The following is a 24,473-nucleotide window of genomic DNA, read 5'->3' as shown; positions in this document are numbered from 1 at the left end:
CCGAGATCCGCCGGTTTTGACACCGACAGCAAGCCTCTCGGAGTTAGAATAAACCTTTTGATAGTGTGATCAAAGCATATGGTTTTATACAGACTTTTGGAGAAGCCTGTATTTACAAGAAAGTGAGTGGGAGCTCTATAGCATTTCTAATATTATATATGGATGACATATTTTCGATTGAAAATGATATAGCATTTCTGGATAGCATAAAAGGATATTTGAATAAGAGTTTTTCAATGAAAGACCTCGGTGAAGATTCTTATATTGGGCATCAATATCTATAGAGATAGATCGAGACGCTTAATTGGAATTTCACAAAGCACATACCTTGACAAAGTTTTGAAGAAGTTCAAAATGGATCAAGCAAAGAAAGGGTTCTTGCCTGTGTTACAAGGTGTGAAGTTGAGTAAGACTCAATGCCCGACCACTACAGAATATAGAGAGAAAATGAAAGATGTTCCCTATGCTTCAGCCATAGGCTCTATCATGTATGCAATGATGTGTACTAGACCTGATGTGTGCCTTGCTATTAGTTTAGCAGGGAGGTACCAAAGTAATCCAGGAGTGGATCACTGGACAGCGGTCAAGAACATCCTGAAATACCTGAAAAGGGCGAAGGAATGTTTCTCGTTTATGGAGGTGACAAAGAGCTCATCGTAAATGGTTACGTCAATGCAAGCTTTGACACTGATCCGGACGATTCTAAATCGCAAACCGGATACATGTTTTTATTAAACGGTGGAGCTGTCAGTTGGTGCAGTTCTAAACGAAGCGTCATAGCGGGATATACATGTGAAGCGGAGTACATAGTTGCTTCGGAAGCAGCGAATGAAGGAGTCTGGATGAAGGAGTTCATATCCGATCTAGGTGTCATACCTAGTGCATCGGGTCCAATGAAAATCTTTTGTGACAATACTGGTGCAATTGCTTTGGCAAAGGAATCCAGATTTCACAAGAGAACCAAGAACATCAAGAGACGCTTCAACTCCATCCGGGATTGATACGTCTCCAATGTATCTATAATTTTTGATTGTTCCATGCTATTATATTATCAACCTTGGATGTTTTATATGCATTTATATGCTATTTTATATGATTTTTGGGACTAACCTATTAACCTAGAGCCTAGTGCCAGTTTCAGTTTTTTCCTTGCTTTAGAGTATTGCAGAAAAGGAAAATCAAATGGAGTCCAATTGACCTGAAACTTCATGGAACTTATTTTTGGACCAAAAGAAGCCCACGGAGTATCGGAGATGGACCAGAAGAGTCCCGGGCTGCCCACAAGGGTGGGGGCGCCCCCCTAGGCGTGCCCCTACCTCGTGGACAGCCCGGAGATCCACCGACGTACTTCTTCCTCCTATATATATCCATATACCCTAAAAACTTCGAGGAGCAGAATAGATCGGGAGTTCCGCCGCCAGAAGCCTCCGTAGCCACCGAAAACCAATCTAGACCCATTCCGGCACCCTGCCGGAGGGGGGGAACCCTCACCGATGATAACCCACAAGTATAGGGGATCGCAACAGTTTTCAAGGGTAGAGTATTCAACCCAAATTTATTGATTCGACACAAGGGGAGCCAAAGAATACTCTCAAGTATTAGCAGCTGAGTTGTCAATTCAACCACACCTGGAAACTTAATATCTGCAGCAAAGTATTTAGTAGCAAAGTAATATGATAGTAGTGGTAATGGTAGCAAAAGGTAACACTAGTAAAAGTAATGTTTTTGGTATTTTGTAGTGATGATAGCAATAGCAACGGGAAAGTAAAAAAGCGAAGAACAATATATGGAAAGCTCGTAGGCAATGGATCAGTGATGGAGAATTATGTCGGATGTGGTTCATCATGTAACAGTCATAACCTAGGGTGACACAGAACTAGCTCCAGTTCATTGATATAATGTAGGCATGTATTCCGAATATAGTCATACGTGCTTATGGAAGAACTTGCATGACATCTTTTGTCCTACCCTCCTGTGGCAGCGGGGTCCTTACGGAAACTAAGGGATATTAAGGCCTCCTTTTAATAGAGAACCGGAACAAAGCATTAACACATAGTGAATACATGGACTCCTCAAACTACGGTCATCACTGGTAAGTATCCCGATTATTGTCACTTCGTGGTTAACGGATCATAACACATAATAGGTGACTATAGACTTGCAAGATAGGATCAAGAACACTCATATATTGATGAAAACATAATAGGTTCAGATCTGAAATCATGGCACTCGGGCCCTAGTGACAAGCATTAGGCATAGCAAAGTTATAGCAACATCAATCTCAGAACATAGTGGACACTAGGGATCAAACCCTAACAAAACTAACTCGATTACATGGTAGATCCTATCCAACCCATCACCGTCCAGCAAGCCTACGATGGAATTACTCATGCACGGCGCTGAGCATCATGAAATTGGTGATGGAGGATGGTTGATGATGACGATGGCGACGGATTCCCCTCTCCGAAGCCCTGAACGGACTCCAGATCAGCCCTCCCGAGAGGTTTTAGGGCTTGGCGGCGGCTCCGTATCGTAAAACGTGATGATTTCTTCTCTCTGCTTTTCCCCCCGAAACTCAATATATGGAGTTGGAGTCGGAGAGGCAATAGGGGGCCCATGAGGTAGGGGGCGCGCCCTAGGGGGCCAGGCACGCCCCCACCCTCGTGGAGAGGTGGTGGGCCCCATATCCTTCATCTTTTGCAGGAATTTTTCTTATTTTCTGAAAAAGTGGCTCCGTGAAGTTTCAGGTCATTCCGAGAACGTTTGCTCCTGCACATAAATAACACCATGGTAATTCTGCTGAAAACAGCGTCAGTCCGGGTTAGTTCCATTCAAATCATGCAAGTTAGAGTCCAAAACAAGGGCAAAAGTGTTTGGAAAAGTAGATACGTTGGAGACGTATCAACCGGTGGCCATCTTCATCATGCCGGCGCTCTCCATGATGAGGAGGGAGTAGTTCACCCTCGGGGCTGAGGGTATGTACCAGTAGCTATGTGTTTGATCTCTCTCTCTCTCTCTCTCTCTCTCTCTCTCTCGTGTTCTTGAGGTGGTACGATCTTGATGTATCGCGAACTTTGCTATGATAGTTGGATCTTATGATGTTCCTTCCCCTCTACTCCCTTGTAATGGATTGAGTTTTCCCCTTTGAAGTTATCTTATTGGATTGAGTCTTTAAGGATTTGAGAACACTTGATGTATGTCTTGCGTGGGATACCCGTGGGTGACAATGGGGTATTCTATTGATCCACTTGATGTATGTTTTGGTGATCAACTTGCGGGTTCTGGCCATGAACCTATGCATAGAGGTTGGCACACGTTTTCGTCTTGACTCTCCGGTAGAAACTTTGGGGCACTCTTTGAAGTACTTTGTGTTGGTTTGAATAGATGAATCTAAGATTGTGTGATGCATATCGTATAATCATACCCACGGATACTTGAGGTGACATTAGGGTTTTGGTTGATTTGTGTCTTAAGGTGTTATTCTAGTGCGAACTCTATGATAGATTGAACGGAAAGAATAGCTTCATGTTATTTTACTACGGACTCTTGAATAGATCGATCAGAAAGGATAACTTTATGGTGGTTTCGTACCCTACCATAATCTCTTCATTTGTTCTCCGCTATTAGTGACTTTGGAGTGACTCTTTGTTACATGTTGAGGGATAGTTATATGATCCAATTATGTTATTATTGTTGAGGGAACTTGCACTAGTGAAAGTATGAACCCTAGGCCTTGTTTCAATGCATTGCAATACCGTTTATGCTCACTTTTATCATTAGTTACCTTGCTGTTTTTATATTTTCAGATTACAAAAACCTATATCTACCATCCATATTGCACTTGTATCATCATCTCTTCGCCGAACTAGTGCACCTATACAATTTACCATTGTATTGGGTGTGTTGGGGACACAAGAGACTCTTTGTTATTTGGTTGCAAGGTTGCTTGAGAGAGACCATCTTCATCCTACGCCTCCCACGGATTGATAAACCTTAGGTCATCCACTTGAGGGAAATTTGCTACTGGCCTACAAACCTCTGCACTTGGAGGCCCAACAACGTCTACAAGAAGAAGGTTGTGTAGTAGACATCAAGCTCTTTTCTAGCGCCGTTGCCGGGGAGGTTAGTGCTTGAAGGTATATCTTTAGATCTTGTAATCGAATCTTTTAATTTCTTGTTTTATCACTAGTTTAGTTTATAAAAGAAAATTATAAAAAAATGGAATTGAGGGTACCTCATATGCTTCATCTTTCTAATATGTTTCATGAAAAGAAGGATTCCGATAATTGTGCCAAAGTGTTAGAAGAAGAATGCATTAGAATGTTTGGCACTAAATCTTTGAATGATGAGCATGACTGCATTGTTGCTAGTATGAATTCTTTGAATATCCATGATGCTAACAATATGCAAAGCCACAAGCTTGGGGATGCTATGTTTGATGAAGATGATATTTTCCCCAAGTTTTGATGAGGAAATTTATTATGACGATAGCATGCCTCCCATTTATGATGATTATATTGATGAAAGTGGGTTTGGAAGAGTGCAACTTTAGGAAGTGATTATCCCACTATTTTGGAGGATGTTGAATATTATTGTGATAATTATGAAAGTGGATTTGGAGAGGTCATGACTTTATTTAGTGATGAATCCACTATTTCGGAAGAGGTTCCAATTGATTATGAGAACAAAGTTGCTATCTATGATGATTATTGTGATGACTTGTATGCTGTAAAGAATAATGATATCCATGAAACTTGTCATCATGATTTTAACTTTCAATTGGATTATGCCTCACATGATAGTTACTTTGTTGGGCTTGCTCCCACTACTATTCATGAGAAGAAATTTGCTTATGTGGAGAGTAATAAAAATTATATGCTTGTAGATCGTGAAAAGAATGCTTTATGTGATGGTTATATTGTTGAATTCATTCATGATGCTACTGAAAATTATTATGAGGGAGAAACATATGCTTGTAGGAATTGCAATAATATCAAGTTTCCTCTCTATGTGTTGAAAATCTTGAAGTTATGCTTGTTTAACCTTCTTATGCAAGTTGATTCTTGTTCCCATAAGTTGTTTGCGCATAAAATCCCTATGCATAGGAAGTGGGTTAGACTTAAATGTGCTAGTCATATTGTTCATGATGCTCTCTTTATGTTTCAATTCTTATCTTTTATGTGAGCATCATTGAAATCATCATGCCTAGCTAGGGGCATTAAACGATAGCCTTGTTGGGAGACAACCCAATTTTATTTTAGCTCCTTGCTTTTTGTTCCTGTTTAGTAATAAATTAATCATATATCCTCTGTTATGATTGTGTTTTTATGTTTTAATTAGTGTTTGTGCCAAGTAAAGCCTTTAGGACCTTCTTGGGTGATTTTTATTTGATCTTGCTGTAAAAAAACAGAAAGTATGCGCTCATGAGAATAATTTTCATTTCTTACCAGAGAGCGATAAAATACCAATTCCAAGTGCAGTAGATCACTAGACAAATTTGCTAGGATTTCCTAATTTCTCAGGATTTTTGGAGTTACAGAAGTATTCGGAACCTACAGATTACTACAGCCTGTTATGTTTTTGACAGATTCTGTTTTCTATGTGTTGTTTGCTTATTTTGATGAATCTATGAGTAGTATCGGAGGGTATGAACCATAGATAAGTTGGAATACAGTAGATATTACACCAATATGAATTTAGAATGAGTTAAAAACAGTACCTAAGTGGTGATTTATTTTCTTATACTAACGGAGCTTACGAGTTTTCTGTTAAGTTTTGTGTTGTGAAGTTTTCAAGTTTTGGGTAAAGATTCGATGGACTATGGAATAAGGAGTGGCAAGAGCCTAAGCTTGGGGATGCCCAAGGCACCCCAAGGTAATATTAAAGGACAACCAAAAGCCTAAGCTTGGGGATTCCCCGGAAGGCATCCCCTCTTTCGCCTTCGTTCATCGGTAACTTTACTTGGAGCTATATTTTTATTTACCACATGATATGTGTTTTGCTTGGAGCGTCATTTTATTTTATTTAGTTTTTCTTGCTGCTTGAATAAAATACCAAGATCTAAAATTCTTAAATGTTATAGAGTCTTCATATAGTTGCATAATTATTCGACTACTCATTGATCTTCACTTATATCTTTCGGAGTAGTTTGTTGTTGCTCTAGTGCTTCACTTATATCTTTTTAGAGCACGGTGGTGGTTTTATTTTATAGAAATTAATGAAATCTCATGCTTCACTTATATCATTTTGAGAGTCTTTAGAACAGCATGGTAGTTTTCTTTGGTTATGAAACTAGTCCTAATATGATGGGCATCCAAGAGGGATATAATAAAAATTTTCATATAAAGTGCATTGAATACTATGAAAAGTTTGATACTTGATGATTGTTTTGAGATATGGAGATGGTAATATTAGAGTCATGCTAGTGAGTAGTTGTGAATATGATAGATACTTGTGTTAAGCTTGTGATTCCCGTAGCATGCACGTATGGTGAACCGTTATGTGATGAAGTCAAAGCATGATTTATTTTTTGATTGTCTTCCTTATGAGTGGCGGTCGGGGATGAGCGATGGTCTTTTCCTACCAATCTATCCCCCTAGGAGCATGCGCGTAATACTTTATTTCGATAAATAATAGATTTTTGCAATAAGTATGTGAGTTCTTTATGACTAATGTTGAGTCCATGGATTATACGCACTCTCACCCTTCCACTATTGCTAGCCTCTCTAGTACCGCGCAACTTTCGCCGGTACCATAAACCCACCATATACCTTCCTCAAAACAGCCACCATACCTACCTATTATGGCATTTCCATAGCCATTCCGAGATATATTGCCATGCAACTCTCCACCATTCCGTTTATTATGACATGCTCCATCATTGTCATATTGCTATGCATGATCATGTAGTTGACATTGTATTCGTGGCAAAGCCACCGTTCATAATTCTTTCATGCATGTCACTCATGAGTCATTTCACATCCCGGTACACCGCCGGAGGCATTCATATAGAGTCATATTTCGTTCTAAGAATCGAGTTGTAATTCATGAGTTGTAAGTAAATAAAAGTGCGATGATCATCATTATTAGAGCATTGTCCCAGTGAGGAAAGGATGATGGAGACTATGATTCCCCCACAAGTCGGGATAAGACTCCGGACTAAAAAAAGAGGCCATAAAAAAGTCCCAAATAAAAAAATAAAAAAATGAGAGAAAATGAGAGAAGGGGCAATGCTACTATCCTTTTACCACACTTGTGCTTCAAAGTAGCACCATGATCTTCATGATAGAGAGTCTCCTATGTTGTCACTTTCATATACTAGTGGGAATCTTTCATTATAGAACTTGGCTTGTATATTCCAATGATGGGCTTCCTCAAAACATCCTAGGTCTTTGTGAGCAAGCGAGTTGGATGCACACTCACTAGTTTCTTTTTGAGCTTTCATACACTTATAGCTCTAGTGCATCCATTGCATGGCAATCCCTACTCACCCACATTGATATCTATTGATGGGCATCTCCATAGCCCGATGATACGCCTAGTTGATGTGAGACTATCTTCTCCCTTTTTGTCTTCTCCACAACCACCCTTCTATTCTACATATAGTGCTATATCCATGGCTCACGCTCATGTATTGCGTGAAGATTGAAAAGGTTTGAGAACATCAAAAGTATGAACAATTGCTTGGCTTGTCGTCGGGGTTGAGCATGATTTAAATACTTTGTGTGGTGAAGATAGAGCATAGCCAGACTATATAATTTTGTAGGGATAGCTTTCTTTGGCCATGTTATTTTGAGAAGACATAATTGCTTGGTTAGTATGCTTGAAGTATTATTATTTTTATGTCAATATTAAACTTTTGTCTTGAATCTTATGGATCTGAATATTCTTGCCACAATAAATAAAATTCCATTGAGAAATATGTTAGGTAGCATTCCACATCAAAAATTCTGTTTTTATCATTTACCTACTCGTGGACGAGCAGGAATTAAGCTTGGGGATGCTGATAAGTCTCCAACGTATCTATAATTTTTGATTGTTCCATGCTATTATATTATCAACCTTGGATGTTTTATATGCATTTATATGCTATTTTATATGATTTTTGGGACTAACCTATTAACCTAGAGCCCAGTGCCAGTTTCCATTTTTTTCCTTGTTTTAGAGTATTGCAGAAAAGGAAAATCAAACGGAGTCCAATTGACATGAAACTTCACGGAACTTATTTTTGGACCATAATAAGCCAACGAAGTATCAGAGATGGACCAGAAGAGTCCCGGGCTGCCCACGAGGGTGGGGGTGCGCCCACCCCCCTGGGCGCGCCCCCTGCCTCGTGGACAGCTCGGAGATCCACCGACGTACTTCTTCCTCCTATATATATCCATATACCCTAAAAACTTCGAGGAGTAAAATAGATCGGGAGTTCCACCGCCAGAAGCCTTGCTACCTCTTGAGCACTTGCGTTGGTTTTCCCTTGAAAAGGAAAGGGTGGTGCAGCAAAGTAGTGTAAGTATTTCCCTCAGTTTTTGAGAATCAAGGTATCAATCCAGTAGGAGGCTACGCGCGAGTCCCTCGCACCTACACAAAACAAATAAATCCTCGCAACCAACACGATAAGGGGTTGTCAATCCCTACACGATCACTTACGAGAGTGAGATCTGATAGATATGATAAGATAATATTTTTGGTATTTTTATGATAAAGATGCAAAGTAAAATAAAAGCAAAGAAAATAACTAAGTGTTGGAAGATTGAATATGATGAAGATAGACCCGGGGGCCATAGGTTTCACTAGTGGCTTCTCTCAAGAGCATAAGTATTTTACGGTGGGTGAACAAATTACTGTTGAGCAATTGACAGAATTGAGCGTAGTTATGAGAATATCTAGGTATGATCATGTATATAGGCATCAGGTCCAAGACAAGTAGACCGACTCCTGCCTGCATCTACTACTATTACTCCACACATCGACCGCTATCCAGCATGCATCTAGAGTATTAAGTTCAAGAGAACAGAGTAACGCTTTAAGAAATATGACATGATGTAGAGGGATAAACTCATGCAATATGATGAAAACCCCATCTTGTTATCCTCGATGGCAACAATACAATACATGCCTTACCGCCCCTACTATCACTGGGAAAGGACACCACAAGATTGAACCCAAAACTAAGCACTTCTCCCATTGCAAGAAAGATCAATCTAGTAGGCCAAACCAAACTGATAATTCGAAGAGACTTGCAAAGATAACCAATCATACATAAAAGAATTCAGATAAGATTCAAATATTGTTCATAGATAAACTTGATCATAAACCCACAATTCATCGGTCTCAACAAACACACCGCAAAAGAAGATTACATCGAATAAATCTCCACAAGAGAGGGGGAGAACTTTGTATTGAGATCCAAAAAGAGAGAAGAAGCCATCTAGCTAATAACTATGGACCCGAAGGTCTAAGGTAAACTACTCACACTTCATCGGAGAGGCTATGGTGTTGATGTAGAAGCCCTCCGTGATCGATGCCCCCTCCGGCGGAGCTCCGGAACAGGCCCCAAGATGGGATCTCGTGGATACAAAAAGTTACGGTGGTGGAATTAGGGTTTTGGCTCCGTCTCTGATCGTTTGGGGGTACGTAGGTATATATAGGAGGAAGAAGTACGTCGGTGGAGCAACACGGGGCCCACGAGGGTGGAGGGCGCGCCTGGGGGGTAGGCGCGCCCCCTACCTCGTGGCCTCCCTGTTGGTTGCTTGACGTAGGGTTCAAGTCTCCTGGGTCTTGTTCGTTCCAAAAATCATGTTCCCGGAGGTTTCATTCCGTTTGGACTCCGTTTGGTATTCCTTTTCTTCAAAACTCTAAAATAAGCAAAAAAAAAAATAGCAATTCTGGGTTGGGCCTCCGGTTAATAGGTTATAGTCTCAAAAATAATATAAAAGTGAATAATAAAGACCAATAATGTCCAAAACAGAAGATAATATAGCATGGAGCAATCAAAAATTATAGATACATTAGAGACGTATCAAGCCTCCGTAGCCACCGAAAATCAATCTAGACCCGTTCCTGTGGACGCCGTTGAACTGAATGACATTCGGTGTGGACGCCGTTGCAGTCTTGCGGATGCTCCGTCCTACTGGTACTCCGGAGCTGCTGGTCACTGGTGGACCTACTCAAGCCATGGCTGCAGTGCAGTAGGTGTAGTAAAGTCGAGACGACCGAGCATCCACGGCGCCCCTGACCGGCTGACCATCTGCGTTGCTATTGGGCGACGAGAACCAGCGCACCTGCAAAGATGATCCGTCCACATCGCCGACGCAGTAAAAAGGGCGCAACGCTCCTAGGGTCCACCAGTTCATTAAAGAAGGGCGACAGGAAGCAAAGCATCCAAAGCTCCAACGGCTGGACGGCGTCCAAGAAGCAAGCGACAAACAGGTGCACGCGACGACCCACCGCCGCTCAATCTCTCTCTCTCTCCTCATCCTGTGCAGACCCCCCTCTCTCTCGTGCGCGGGTCTCATGGCCAAACGATTGATCAGGCTATAAACAAATGAACCACTTGCATGCGTTTCCAAAGTATTTTTTGCAATTGCTTGGAGATATCCATGCATGTGACTGTACGGACATCGCCAGTGGTAGCAGTTGTTTATAGATTGCTGTTACCAGTAGATAGATTGTTTGGCCGCGTTTATCTTCGTATCACACCATCTCGTCCCGAGTGGGTATGCGGCCGCGTTTTCACCAGAAAAGTTTGGTGTTAGAGATGCGTACGTGTGTATTGGTCTAAAGCGGAAAGGAAACGGATGCCGGAGAGCAAGTCTATTCTAGAGAGTTCCCCGCGAAAGAAAGAAACCAGAGGCCTGTTCTAGAGAGCGAGTGGAGGGCAAAGCAAGGAATCGGCATCGACGTGCAAGGAACGCTGTCTGCGACTGCGAGGGCACCTTCCCTTCCCTTCCCTTGCGAACCGCACAAGACTCAGACCTTCTAGTTCTATTCTCAAGACGAAAAATCGAATGGGATCTTTTTTGGGGGTTAATAATGGAGAGAATCGTTTTAATCGAGGTAAAGCGGTCGCTGTTTGTCTGCGTCTGCCCGCAGGTCCGCCTCCCCCCGGCGCGGCGCATCCGAACCGGGCGGAGCGCGGGAGAAGCGACTTGCCATGGACGGACCCGCTGCCCGACACGAGACGAAAGTAGTATCGCGGCGGGGCCCCGCGGATATCGGGACGACGACGATGACGCGTCCGTCGCCACCCACCGCGCAAAAGCCACAGCCGTTCACAGCACCCGTCCCCGCGGCGACGGGAAGCAAACGTGTGGGATGGGGACAACTCGACGCCGCTCCGAGATATCCGGCCCGTTTGCAGCACGTATTTTAGGATCCTAGTACGTTCCTTCGTTGATGCCGCGAAATTATTAGCTTAGGATTCGATTTCATTTACTAGCAAAGTCGTCTAATTTTGTTTTATTTATTTATTTGGAGTGGAAAGCATCGAGGCGGTTGAAATCGGGCACCGTCCGGCTGCGTCGCGTCGGTGCCTCCCTCCCCCTGTTGCGCCCTGCACCACACCCACCCCACCGCGGACCGCGCAGAGCAGCAGGCAGAGGGCAGACGTGACTTTCAAAAGTAGTACTCCCACCATCGGTCGAGAGGGGCTGGGCATGGGTGGAACAGTGACATGCACCTTAATCTAAAAAAAGGTTACATACATCTTTGCATGTCATCGTGTGCCTTGCGGTTCGAATTCAAATTTAAACATTTTGAAAAAATCTGAAAAAAATCATGCATATTCACAGCACATATTAAGATAACCGCTCAAAAATTTAGATCAAAATTCAAAACATACATCAAGAAGCAAAAAAGAAAAATACGTTATGAATAGTTGGGAATGGTTCTCTGTATACTATTCACATCTGAGTTTCTTTTTTTTGCTTCTCGATGTATGTTTTGAATTTTAATCTGAATTTTTGAAGGGTTATCTTAATATGTATTGTGAACATGCGTGATTTTTTATATTTTTTTGTAATGTTTAAATTTAAATTCAGGCCGCAAGGCACACGGTAAACATGCAAAGATGCATGTCACCTGATCTGTGTCCGCATGGGTGGGGGGCCGGCAGATCTTGCGGCTGCCACGCGTGGGGGGCCGGCAGATCTTGCGGCTGCCACGCGCCCGTCCATCCAGGACGACGGAACTGGGTTCGATCTTCAGTATCGTGGAAGACGATTCTGCTGTTCCATTGCGCCGCTTGTGCCCTTTTTCTTCTAATAAAGGGTGATTAAAAACAACGAAAAAGAAAATGCCTCAATCCATTCATTCAATAGATGTTTCGAAAATAACACGGAATGAACGAGGCACCCGGATGAGCCGACCACAGCAGCAACCGGCCTAACTTGAAATCGTTGCCTTAACATGTCTTCTTTTAAAGGGAAAAAAATCTGTGGTGCTCCTAACTTTAGGTAAAAGTAAAGGGAGAGGGTCTTGCTGTGAGCAGCCTCCCCCAATCACGCCGGAAAAAATATCGGAAAGGGGACAAGAGATTCAGGCAACGGTTTCAACACGAATGGCAAAAACGCATCGGAAATCAAACGAATTTAACTCGCGAATTCTTCAATCCATTCATTCAATCAATCGAACATTCACTCCCGTCTTTCATTTCCCTCTCCTCGATTCGAAAATAAAACAAAGGTAACAATAAAATAAGATAGCATCTCTCTCTCCCTTCAATGGTACGATAAATCCGGATGAGCGCAGCAGCAACCGGCCGGCCTAGACGACGGTGTAGAGGATGATCTCCGTGGCGTCGATGGCGGCCCGCTGCTGCCTCTTCATCATGGCCATGGCCACGGCGCCTTCTCCGGGCACCATCCGGCCGCCGTCGCCGGCGCCGGGGGCGGCGGAGGAGGAGGCGGGGGGGTGGTAGTACATGCGGGCCGTCTGCGGGCAGTGGGAGTGGAACCGCGCGGCGATGCGCACCCCCATGTCCAGCAGCTCCACGTACTTCCCCATGGATCTCGCGCGAATCTGACGACCTCCTCCCTCCCTCTCTCTGCTCGACGAAGATTGACGACCGGACGGACGGAGAAAGCAGCCGGGAAGTGGAGAGGACGGAGGGCTCGGCAGCGCTAAGCTCTCTTTTCGTGGAACGGGGAGGCCCAGGAGCTGGGGGCGGCCATGGGAGGGGTGGAGGAGAGCGGGGGAGAGGAGCTCATGCTTGGGGAGGCTATGGAGGACGGGGGCGGGCCTTTTATAGCAGGAAATAAACGGGGGGATTTTAATTTTTTCCTTGACCTGGCCGGCCGTATTGATTGATTATATAATTAATGTTTTTAGGTATTTGCCGTGTCGTGGGCTGGGCCTGGGTTGGCGTCCGTTAGGTTTCCGTGCTTGATACAGGAGAGACGCGTCGGCGGTTCGCTTCGTAGAGCCTTTTGTTGCCTTCTCGCGTTCATTGCTTTGGATGGTTTTTTCACATGCTTGAAAACGAAACGACGCTTTCGGGAGCCATGCTAGTAGCGACGCGGCTGCGGGGACCACGCCATAAAAAAATCGCGCCCCTCCCCCTGCCCCCTTGATTTTTTTTAAGGGACTTCCCCCTGATTTTGAAGTGATGCTCTCCGTCGGTCAACCGGGCGAACACAAGATCGGTCGCCCTGTGGGCCATCGGATCGCTCCTTTTTATAGAATGATGAAATAATGAAGACCCCTATTCGCAAAAAAATAATAATGATGAAGACCCCGCACCGTCCAGAGGGACAAAACCCCTACTCAGGGCACGCGGGGGCCATGGACCCTGAGCCCTCGGGACACACAAGGCGTGTTTGGTTGCCTGCATTCAGCCCAATCAAGGCCGCGTGAGAATGGAGAGGCATGTTTGGTTGTCTGGTTTTACTGTTGGGCTTGCATCGCACGCTTCTCAAAAGCAGCCTAGAGCCTGGCTCGTTGGAAACGCTCGGATCGGCAGTTTCTCGCGAGCCAGGCTGAGTGCGGCGTGAGGTCGCACGAGCGGGTGAGACGCGAGGGCGAGGGGGGATGACGGGACATGGAAATCTGGCGCGTCGTCCTGGCGCCAAATCTAGCCTCACCCCCTTTCACTCGCTCATCCATAGCCACTACCCCCCCTTCTTCCCTACTGCCTTACCACCGGCGGCGGTTGCGATTTCAGATCTGTGCTAGAGACGGCGGCGGCGGAAGAGGCGACGGCGTTTGCGGCGGATCTGGTGCTCCCCTTGTTGTTGCCCACCGTCTGGTCAACCTAGTCTGTGTCATGGCTCCCCCTATGCCGTCCTCGTCTCCGATGACGGTAAGCAGCACCCCCCCCTTTGTTAGCTCGGTGGTTAGGCCGTTAGGCTAGGTGTAGGATTGATTTCCCACTGAACGAACTGTCGTTGTCGACTAGATTATGGACGCACGAATGAGGCTGATAATCCAGGCAACATCACTGATTAGTGTGATTCAGGCATGGGTCATGTTCATGCACCAGAGAGTTGTTCGTCCTGCTGGGAAACCTTTGATCCGCTATGGTCCATTATTTCTCCGGGAACAGGAGAGGATCCAAAATCTGAACTACATCTACAACTACAATGACGTCGAGGCTCTGTGGATGCTTCGAATGAAAAGAGCACCATTTGACAGGCTTGTCGAGACCTTCAGGAGCAGGGGGCTGCTACAAGATAGCATCAACACCAGTGTCGAAGAGCAAGTGGTCATGTTCCTCCATGTTGTTGGCCATAACCAGAGGTTCAGGGTCATTCACAACACGTTCAGGAGATCAATGGAGACCACCTCTAGGTACTTCAAGCAGATGCTTTTTGCTATTGGGGAGCTTAGAGGAGAGATGATCAGGACACCATCTGGTCAGACTCCACCCAAGAATCGCAGAAGCCCAAGATGGTATCCATACTTCAAGGTGAGCATTGGCAATATACACATTTCATGGCTTGATATGCTTGTATTGTTCAAATTGAGCACTAACACAGGTTTGTGATGCCATTTTCAGGATTGCATTGGGGAAATAGATGGTACTCATGTCACTGCCAGAGTTCCTAGGTCACAGTCTACAACATACAGAGAGAGGAAGCACTACACAAGCCAAAAATGTGCTTGATGCTGTTGACTTTGATCTGAAGTTCACATATGTGTTGGCTGGCTGGGAGGGGTCAGCGCATGATGCTAACATTCTCAGTGACAACATGAGTCGACCTGATGGGATCAACATCCCCGGCGGCAAGTTCTACCTTGAAGATGCTGGTTATGCATGTCGGTCGGGTATTCTTCCACCCTTCAGGAAAATCAGGTACCATCTCAACGAGTTCTCTGGTAGGAACTGTGCTAGGACTGCACATGAGCTGTTTAATTTCAGACACTCCAGCCTTAGAATAACTGTCGAGAGGGCATTTGGAGTTTTGAAGAATAGGTTTAAGATCCTGGATCAGAAGCCATTCCACCCATACTCCACTCAGGTTAAGCTTCTTCTTGCTTGTTGCATTCTGCATAACTGGATCCTCCAGTGGGGCTTTGATAAACACGTGCCTGAGGAGGAAGAGGTCGAGCCTGACGATGTTGTTAGCTCCGGCCATGGTGTGGAGGCATTTGACAATGACGCTTGGAAGAACAAAAGGTTGGAGTGGGCAGAGGCAATGTGGCTTAACAGAGGTCAGTGCAGGATTTGAAGAAGATGGAAGAAGAAGAAGCAGCAGTAGAAGAAGCAGAAGCAGAAGAAGAGGAAGAGGAAGAGGAAGATCTGGTAGCAGCAACACCAATGGCTCTTAATAATTTGAATTGTCATTTGATAGTAGTTAGGATGAACTGTCATTTGTTTAACTAGCTGACGCTACATGTTTAGATTGTGTGTGGTAAGCTCACCACTAGTTAGAAGTGGTGACAACACCTTATGTAGGTTGCAATCAAACACCATGTCATATGTGTGCCTAATACAATGCGGACAACCAAACGCCGAGTCAAAAATGGTAGTCTCGTGCAACTAGGGGCATGCAGGCAACCAAACTATGTGCATCTGGTTTTTTTTGGCCTGCATCCCCTCAAACCGGCTCACTAGAGCCAGGCTCGTCGGGGCAGGCTGGATTGGCAATGTAACCAAACACGCCCACAATGGCGACTGGTTGCTTCTTGATGACTTTGCGCACCCATAGGTCCATAATCCCCGGCACCGGGACAACCTTCTAAGACATCTTCAACCTTGGTAAGAAAACATCCTTTCACGATATTTGGGGGAAAGCAATATGTGTTTGATTTGAAATGAGTTTTTCAGCTCGCTATCACAACAACCCCTCTTAATAGTAAGACTTCTTTTATGACTCAAAATAAACCGAATTTTTTTTCGAGCCACACGAAGAACACCGTCTTTTTGTCCTTTTCGAATAGGGGTTCACCAAAGTCCATAGACACATGAGATTCCAACATCTTGAGATAAACTTCAAAACCAACATCATATCTCACTAATCCTATTACTATCAACACCGAAATGGTAATTGAGCATCAATGCACTTTCACCAACCCTTGGTAGATGAGTTCATAAAATCAAGAACCATCATTAGGGGGGGGCAGAAATAGCACATGTTGACTGCATCATGGAATCTTGCTAAATACAATTATGATTACATGCATGTGTCATCCGACCATCTTCGATACTCTTGATCAATCCTACTTTAAGAATACCCCTTCCCTCGCATAAAGAGTGCCATGCCTAGAAAGGGTGCGATGACAAATCAATTGAGTGCAAAAAAGTCAATGAGAAATAAAGTGCTTCAAAACTCTTGCACTCAATGTCGAGTTATCTTGCAACAACCTCCACACTTGGCGAGCAAGTAGCGCCAAATAGAATAATTCAATTCCCGAAAGCCATGGTCTCCTTTATATTTTGGCATCATCATCGTACCCCCACGCTACCGATTCATTCTTACATTCACGTGCTTTAACCCCCCCCCCCCACACACACACACAACCAAAATTTCAGCACCAACAAAGTTGTGTGCTAGCTTAAATCTCTAGGTAACATGAGTGAATTATTAGCATGACATGTCATACATGAATCAACATCATCGGTCATACACATCGCACCTACCTAAGCTTTACAACAACCTCACGCGTCATGTTTCTACAAAAAGTATCCCTGAACAAAGTTCCCACTCTTTAAACAAGGATGGTTTTTTGGAGGATCTTTAAACAAGGATGGTTAGTCCAGGCAAAAAAGGACCTTTAGAGCAATATCTAGTTGTAGCCCATAAGATAGCCTTTTTTGGCTCCAATTTCTGAGCCCAAAATATCACATCCAACTCCAACAATAGCCTATATTCCAGAACCCTAATTTTCACATATGACATGTCGGCAAACCCGGCCACCTGGGCGGCGGGTCACATGTAAACCCATTGGCATGCGTGCCCGACCCGTGGCCTGCCAGGCCCGACATGTCGCCCACCTGGGGCCGTTCATGGGCCACGAGGCTAAGCACGCGTGCCAGCATGACACGCTAATGACCCATTTCTTTTTGAATTCTTTTTATATATGGCCTAGAAGACAACCCGGCATGCCAAAATGGCCCAAAAAACAGTCCATAAGGCCTAAGCATATGGTCCAAACATGTCAAGGGGCTAGCCGTTTACCTGTAGTGTCGTGCATGGGCCTGCGGAGATACAAAGGCTGGCATGACATGTATACTAAACGTGTCATCGGGGGCCGTGGTGTCCTAGGCACGTTTTGCCCTGGGGTCGGGCCGTGTCGGCCCAGGTGGCCAAGTCTACATGTGGGCCTCTTTTGTTCCCTTTGTTTTCTTCCATCTCCTTACTTTTCGCATCTCGCCTATGGACACAACCTGCTTGAGCTCCACCCATCTGTAGTTGCATCCCTCACTGCTGGCTAATGACTGTAATCGTCGCCGTGTGCCCTTGGGTTGTCACCCACGTGTATGTTGTAGACAACAGTCGTCATGTGCCCCTCCTTTTCTACCCGCGTGTGGTGTCGTGACCACCACCGCTTGCATGCCTAGTGTCGTGACTAGTGGCCTCCCCTCACCGCCAAACTTTTTCATGCGATGGGAAGCTCCGAGTGGCCATCGTTGGGGCAGATCCCCTTGTTGCAATCGTTGGTATCAACAAAACGCAACAGCATCCAACTGCATCAGCCCACACGCACCAGTGGCAACCTCCCCCGGGTAGAAAAACAATAACGCTGCCATGGCAACGCTTTGCTGTTGGTGGCGTTTTTGGTTGCCATGGCAGCATTACATAGATAAATAGATAAGTCTTGCAACAATATTTTTACAGTACATTGGTGACACAAAGGGATAATTACTTTTATTGGAAAGGTTTCATGACAAAAGATTCACATTGTTTCCATGGGCATGAAAAGGAGTTTAAGGCCGCACCCCTACTTCTACCATGGTCACATTTTTTCAACCACTTATCTGTTTTGATATGTTTTTAATTCCCTCTTTCTTTTTATTTATTAGGTTCTTGATCTAAGTAGAGAGCAGAAAGTAACGTAGATAGTATAACAACGATGTCTAACCCTCTTCCTATGCATTGGCATTGCATACAAAAATAAACCATTAACATAGAGGGAGAGCTGCATAGTAAAATTAGTTTCTTGCAATTTTAGTATGTTGGAGACATACTGGGGTCATTGCAAGAAGTGGCAGAAAACTTACAATAACATAATAAACAAAGATATTTTTTGTATGTGAATGTCATTCTATTATAGACCAATATTTTGATAAAGCATCACAATCACTCAACTAGTTTACACACCCTTAACATAATAACCCTCGAAATAGAAATACACAATGTGGAGATCATGACTACTTTAGGAAGCACTAGACATTTTACAACCGGATCTTACACATGTTGCAAAACTATACTCTAGATCATGTGATAGTTTCGGTTATCTCAATTTTTCAACAAGGGTCCATGTTAGAGCCATGTTCTCAAGTAAAAAGACACGTGGACCTTCAGGAGGTCCGGGCCACAGGGTGTATCCAATGCAAGCAGTTAAAGATGAGGATCGGACTATGCCTGTCCACCTGAGGGAGGTGATGAGTATTAACGGACTAGTGGACCTTGGACTGTCGATGAAGACTTGAGAGATCATGCGTGCTGGATGGCGAGCAGATGTGTTGATCTGTCAATGGTTTTGCGATTTTTCTTTTGCCTTATAGGAAACGGAGATTCTTTGCTATTATTTGCTACTGAACGAAATGGGGTAACAAGATGCACTTCAGTTCTGATGAATCGAATTTTCAACCTCGGTTACATTTTCAGGTCACTAACACACATATCTGGAAAACAGCTTTGGAGCTTTTGGCTCTGACATATATTACAGCAGCAAAACATATATGTCCAAAAAAGGTGGTGTCTATATGTGGAGTAACACCAAGTAACTGACCTAGTAGCCATACAACCCAAGAAAAACCAGGAAACATCAACATACTAGTACAATAGGCCCCAATACAATACAATACAAGAATATGACTATTTGCCAAAAAAACAACAGTTATGAAACAGGAATATAGCAGCAGAAACACACTATAGGCTCCACAGCATAGTCAAAATTAACTGTCAAAGGCATGGGCACAGTGGTTCCACACAGCCTGACTCCAACTCTGGTATCACTTCCCAAGCAACCGACGCCCCCGTTGGTTCGCACCTTTGACTCTGAAGTTGAGCTCATCAACGTCGTCGCTGAAAGTATCCAGTGATTTGTTTTGCCTGCAGCAAAGGAATGGTCTCCATCAAATATTGTAAGAACAGAGTGAATGTAACATCTTTTTACCATGCCCAACTGAAGAAATATTTTAAAGAGGTGGTACCTATCGATTTCTGTACCCATATCCAGTGCCATATCCTTCAGGTTTCCCAACATGTTACTCAAGTCTGCAAATGCATCGTCTTGCCTTGCTTTCTCAGCCTAATAAGATAAACAATGATAAGCTTCAGAACACACTAGCCCATTGTCCCTTCTATAGCTCTACTGAACTGACAAGACATACCTTAATTTTGTCCATCGCAGTTGCAGGCGCACTATGTACAGAACTGGGAGATTGTTGAGGTCTTGAGCCAATACCAAGATTCTGCCTCTGCTCCATTTGGTTTGATGTACTCTTAAAAGAACTATCTGCAATAACCCAAAAGGATCAGCCGAGGAAAAATATAGTCTCTGAAACTATTCAGAATCTGCACCACCATACTCTGTGAAACAGGGCCTTTTATATGTTGATTTCTCTTTGGCCTCCATGTCTTCGAAAATAGTCCTCCTAGACTTCCCAAAAGCTTCTCACTCTGAAGAAACATTCAGAATTTTTCGGTTAATGTTCAAAACAAGACAAAAATTGCTAACACAAACAGCAACTTAAACCTGTGTAGCCATAGAGGTTCACTCAAAAAGTTAAATGGCATCAATTACTCTGAATCAGAAAGTTAAAATTTCCACACTAATATCTAATCAATAGGATGCAGAACCCTAATATGCACAGAGCTATTCTTATAAGTGGATTATAAAGCTATTCATCTCTAGTGTTTGATGAGGTGATGACTGAAATTAGGATCAATATATATGGAAATTCTATAAATCTTAACCCTGTTTTATGAGCAGTACCCAGAAGCTAACTTCAGTATGCCTGGGTTACCCAGTATCATAGAACTTACCATGGTAAGGTCGTGCTCGATGTCAGCCGCTACTCGATGAGTGTGAGTGATCTGTTCACCTTGTCGATGCAAAGTCAGAAGGATTTGTGTCGCATCTTCCCTAATAGCTTCGGCTGCCCTAACACAATCATTTGCTTTGCTTGAGGTTTCTTCTGCTTTACGTAGAGTGTAATCTTCCAATTCTTGCACAGATTGATTGGTGTGCTGTGTTGGAGCTGATTGTGCCCTTGATGGTCTTGAGGGCACTTCAGAATCAGAGTCAGAATCAAAGGGATTTGTCGTCCTACGGATAGGAGTGCTGACTGAGTTTTGCCTCATATTCATTGATACTGACATCTCAGTTTATTCACTACACACTGGAGCAATGGGCAGATCTCTGGTATGAAAAGGAAAGGAAAAGGGAAGCATCAGCAAGCGTTAGAGTTGTGAGGTGACTGTATTCTAATAGTCTCGACCAGAAAAATATTTACTAAAAAAGTGATCTCATATAGAAGATACACAATGAACGGTCACCATCCAAAAGCACATACAAGAGATCACTATGAATTAGAAATATAGCATCATACTGTAAATGAGCTCATCCAATCCAACAGATGTTTAGTAAACCAAGATGTAGTTGCAAAGAATTTTAGGCTCACAGTTGTAATCATTTTATAAAGAAAATTATGAATCAGAGTGGTAACTGAGAATAAACAAAGCCCTGACTTGTTGAACTACTCTTTCTGATGCAAGGCCAATAAATTCCACAAAGCAGGAACAATAACTTATCATAAACATAAACATAAAACCCTACATCATGATTATGAGCTTCTAAAAAATAAGTATTAACTCCTTCCCAGTAACAAAACCCCAACTGTTCTTTATGTACAACCTGTGAAACTAGCCAGGTCAGATCAAATTTCAATCAGTAGGGAAGGCAATGTGAACCTCAGGAAGTACATATGTGGCATTCCTAACAGAGCATCGAAACAAATACCCTTGACATTAATTTTATTGGGTTTCCTGCATTCATACACCAAAGAATATGTAATATTGCCTATCATTTGTCAAACGGTTGACAAACCAGACAAAAGGAAGCTCTGAATTAGTCGCATCAAATGTACCGCATCTGCAAGTGTCGAATCGATCAAACATTTAAGCGGGCACATGAACAGCAAATGTGAAGTTCGCATTTGGCGCCCTGCCCGTTACTCAGGACTACAGCATCACGGAACGATCTTGTAAATAAGCAATCCACATTTCTTAAGTAAAAAATAAATATAGCCCATATACTATTTCTCATAGAAATAGTGGAGTACAACAGTAGTACCCCAATCGCAATCTGAAGTCGAGCGACAGCTACCGCAAAAACTGGATCACGGATTCACCGCAAGCAAATCGTACCACGGGCTCAAGTGGGGAGGAGCAGGAGGAGGAGGGCGGCGGCACCTCACCTTGCTGGGCCGGGTCGTCGGATCGGATCAGGGTGGGGGAGAGGATCAGATCTCTCCGGTGGCCTTCCGCCGCCCGATCTCGGAACCCTAGCTCTGCCTGACCGCCTCGTCTCCGTGGGGCGGGGGCAATGCTGCGTTGCGCGGCCGGGGGTGGGGACAAGGGGAGACGAGGAGGGGCAGGGCCGAGGCGGAGAGACGGCGGCGGCGAGATATCGGGTGGGTGGCGGTGCTAGGGTTTGGTCCCCGACACTGGCGCGGGGGACGGGTAGGGGGCGCCTCCTGCTGTGCGATGGATCGAAGAAGGGAGGAGCCGCCTCGTAGTACTAGAAGGGAAGGGGAGTTTCAGAGGCGGATGAGATCGAGACGAGAGGAATATGACCGTTGGGTTGGGAGCGTCTCGTTCACGTGGGGATTTTTTTTTCCTCTTCAGCTCTCTTTTTTCTTTCCGGGTAAAGAGGTGCTCCTGTTTTTTTAAGGGAAAGCTCCTATTCTTTTGTTGTTGTTGTGGGATTCAGCTTTGCTATTCTTTTGACTAAACCGATTACTGCAACGACGCACACAATCACATGCTGAGCAAGTGAAACAGCAGGTTTATTATCCGCTTACATGGCAATTTTGCCTATATGAAGAAGAGAAGCGTGAAAATGTAAGAGGAGTGGACCCTTATATAAGAGCATAACTATATGCATGCTCCTAGCCGGATGCAATAAATGTGAAGAAAGAGATAGAGAGAAGATGAGAAGAATTACTAATCTTATAGCCAACCTTATATAAGGATGCGTGTATGTAAGCATATGTGTTTGTAGTGTGTTAGAAAAAACAACCTTAGAAAAGCTAAATACATACTACCTCCGTACCAAAATTTTTGTAGTTGTGGGAACTTGTAGAAGTATATTATATGGCTGATGTGTCTAGATTGTAAAAATAGCTGCAAAAGTTGCCATCCATGACAATTGACAAGTTAATGCACCATGGCAACACTATGCCTATTTTTTATGGATGTAAATTTTCCAAGGTCCAGTAGAAGTAATTTGCCATAGCCTCAATTTTTAATTTGCCATGACATCTAAAATTCAATGTAAGAATGAAAAGAAAAGTTGCAAACTGTTCAGAGTGTCAACACAAAGATGTGATACACCACAAAAAAAATGCCATGATATGAGGCATAAAACTGCCATGTTTTGAGAAAAAACATAAACTAAACATAGAGTCGCCATGGTGTGTTGTTTTTTTGACCAACAAAGAGCTTAGCTTGCTCGGGCTGCAGTGGGCCCGCTCACCCCCCGTCGCTCCCCGCGGGCGGCGGCGGGCAAAACCCTAGCTCGAGCCAACCCCTCCCCTCTCCCCTCCCTCGTCCTCTCCTTCCCGGGCGGCGTCGACGGCAGCGGGGTCTCTTGTCCCCCTCGGATGCGGTCTTCAGCGCGGGTTGCGGGTTAATCTCGGGGGCGCCTAGCTACCCTGGGTGACCCTTGCCCGGATTTGGAGCCGCCAGATCTGGCGAGGTGGCGGCGGCGGCCCTGGCCGACATCGGCCGGGGATGAGGGGATGGCTACCGGGGAGTTACCCCCTTGTTGTGTGGCTGTCCCCTTATGCCCATAGCTCGGCTTGTCGGTTTTCCCATTTCCTTGTTGAGGTGGGCGTGGATGGCAGATGGGTGGTGGCCTAGGCTCCTGTGACGGCATGGTGGTTCGGCGGGGTAGCAGTGGGTGGTTGCATGGGCCACCGGTGCGGCTGTAGCTGCCCTAGCAGCGACGGTTTATGGTCGGTGGCGGGGTGCAGTTGGCGGTGGTACCTGATACGTCTCCAACATATCTATAATTTTTGATTGTTCCATGCTATTATATTACCTGCTTTGGATGTTTAATGGGCTTTAATATGCTCTTTTATATTATTTTTGGGACTAACCTATTAACCGAAGGCCTAGTGTCAGTTTTTGTTTTTTTGCCTATTTTAGTGTTTCGCAGAAAAGGAATATCAAACGGAACGAAACCTTCGCGAGGATCTTTCTTAGAACAAACGCAAACTAGGAGACTTGGAGTGGAAGTCTGGAACTCCGTGAAGCTTCCACGAGGTAGGAGGGCGCGCCCCCACCCTTGTGGGCCCCACGGAGCTCCACCGACGTACTTCTTTCACCTATATATACTCTTATACCCTAAAAACATCAGGGAGAGCCACGAAATCACTTTTCCACCGCCGCAACCTTCTGTACCCGTGAGATCTCATCTGGGGCCTTTTCCGGTGATCTGCCGGAGGGGGATTCGATCACGGAGGGCTTCTACATCAACACCATAGCCTCTCCGATGATGTGCGAGTAGTTTACCACAGACCTTCGGGTCCATAGTTATTAGCCAGATGACTTCTTCTCTCTCTCTTTGGTTCTCAATACAAA

General features: G+C 44.4%; 2 protein-coding genes across 2 annotated transcripts; both read right to left on the bottom strand.

Moving 5' to 3' along the window:
- Positions 1-12,586: 12,586 nt before the first annotated feature.
- Positions 12,587-13,229, bottom strand: LOC125552505. Its single transcript, XM_048716089.1, has one exon. It carries the CDS (start codon positions 13,000-13,002, stop codon positions 12,763-12,765), a length of 240 nt encoding a protein of 79 aa, XP_048572046.1. The 5' UTR covers positions 13,003-13,229; the 3' UTR covers positions 12,587-12,762.
- A 6,055-nt stretch (positions 13,230-19,284) lies between these two features.
- Positions 19,285-22,421, bottom strand: LOC125554072 (SNAP25 homologous protein SNAP33-like). Its single transcript, XM_048717685.1, has 6 exons — positions 22,085-22,421; positions 20,652-21,027; positions 20,195-20,285; positions 19,997-20,121; positions 19,817-19,914; positions 19,285-19,715 (listed from the first exon to the last, which is right to left on the bottom strand). Exons 2-6 carry the CDS (start codon positions 20,985-20,987, stop codon positions 19,616-19,618), a joined length of 750 nt encoding a protein of 249 aa, XP_048573642.1. The 5' UTR covers positions 20,988-21,027; positions 22,085-22,421; the 3' UTR covers positions 19,285-19,615.
- Positions 22,422-24,473: the final 2,052 nt, after the last annotated feature.

The sequence above is a fragment of the Triticum urartu genome, chromosome 4 (genome assembly GCF_003073215.2).
Source record: "Triticum urartu cultivar G1812 chromosome 4, Tu2.1, whole genome shotgun sequence".
NCBI lineage: Eukaryota > Viridiplantae > Streptophyta > Magnoliopsida > Poales > Poaceae > Triticum > Triticum urartu.
Note: the sequence above shows the minus strand (reverse complement) of the source record. Positions and strands in the feature narration are given on the sequence as shown.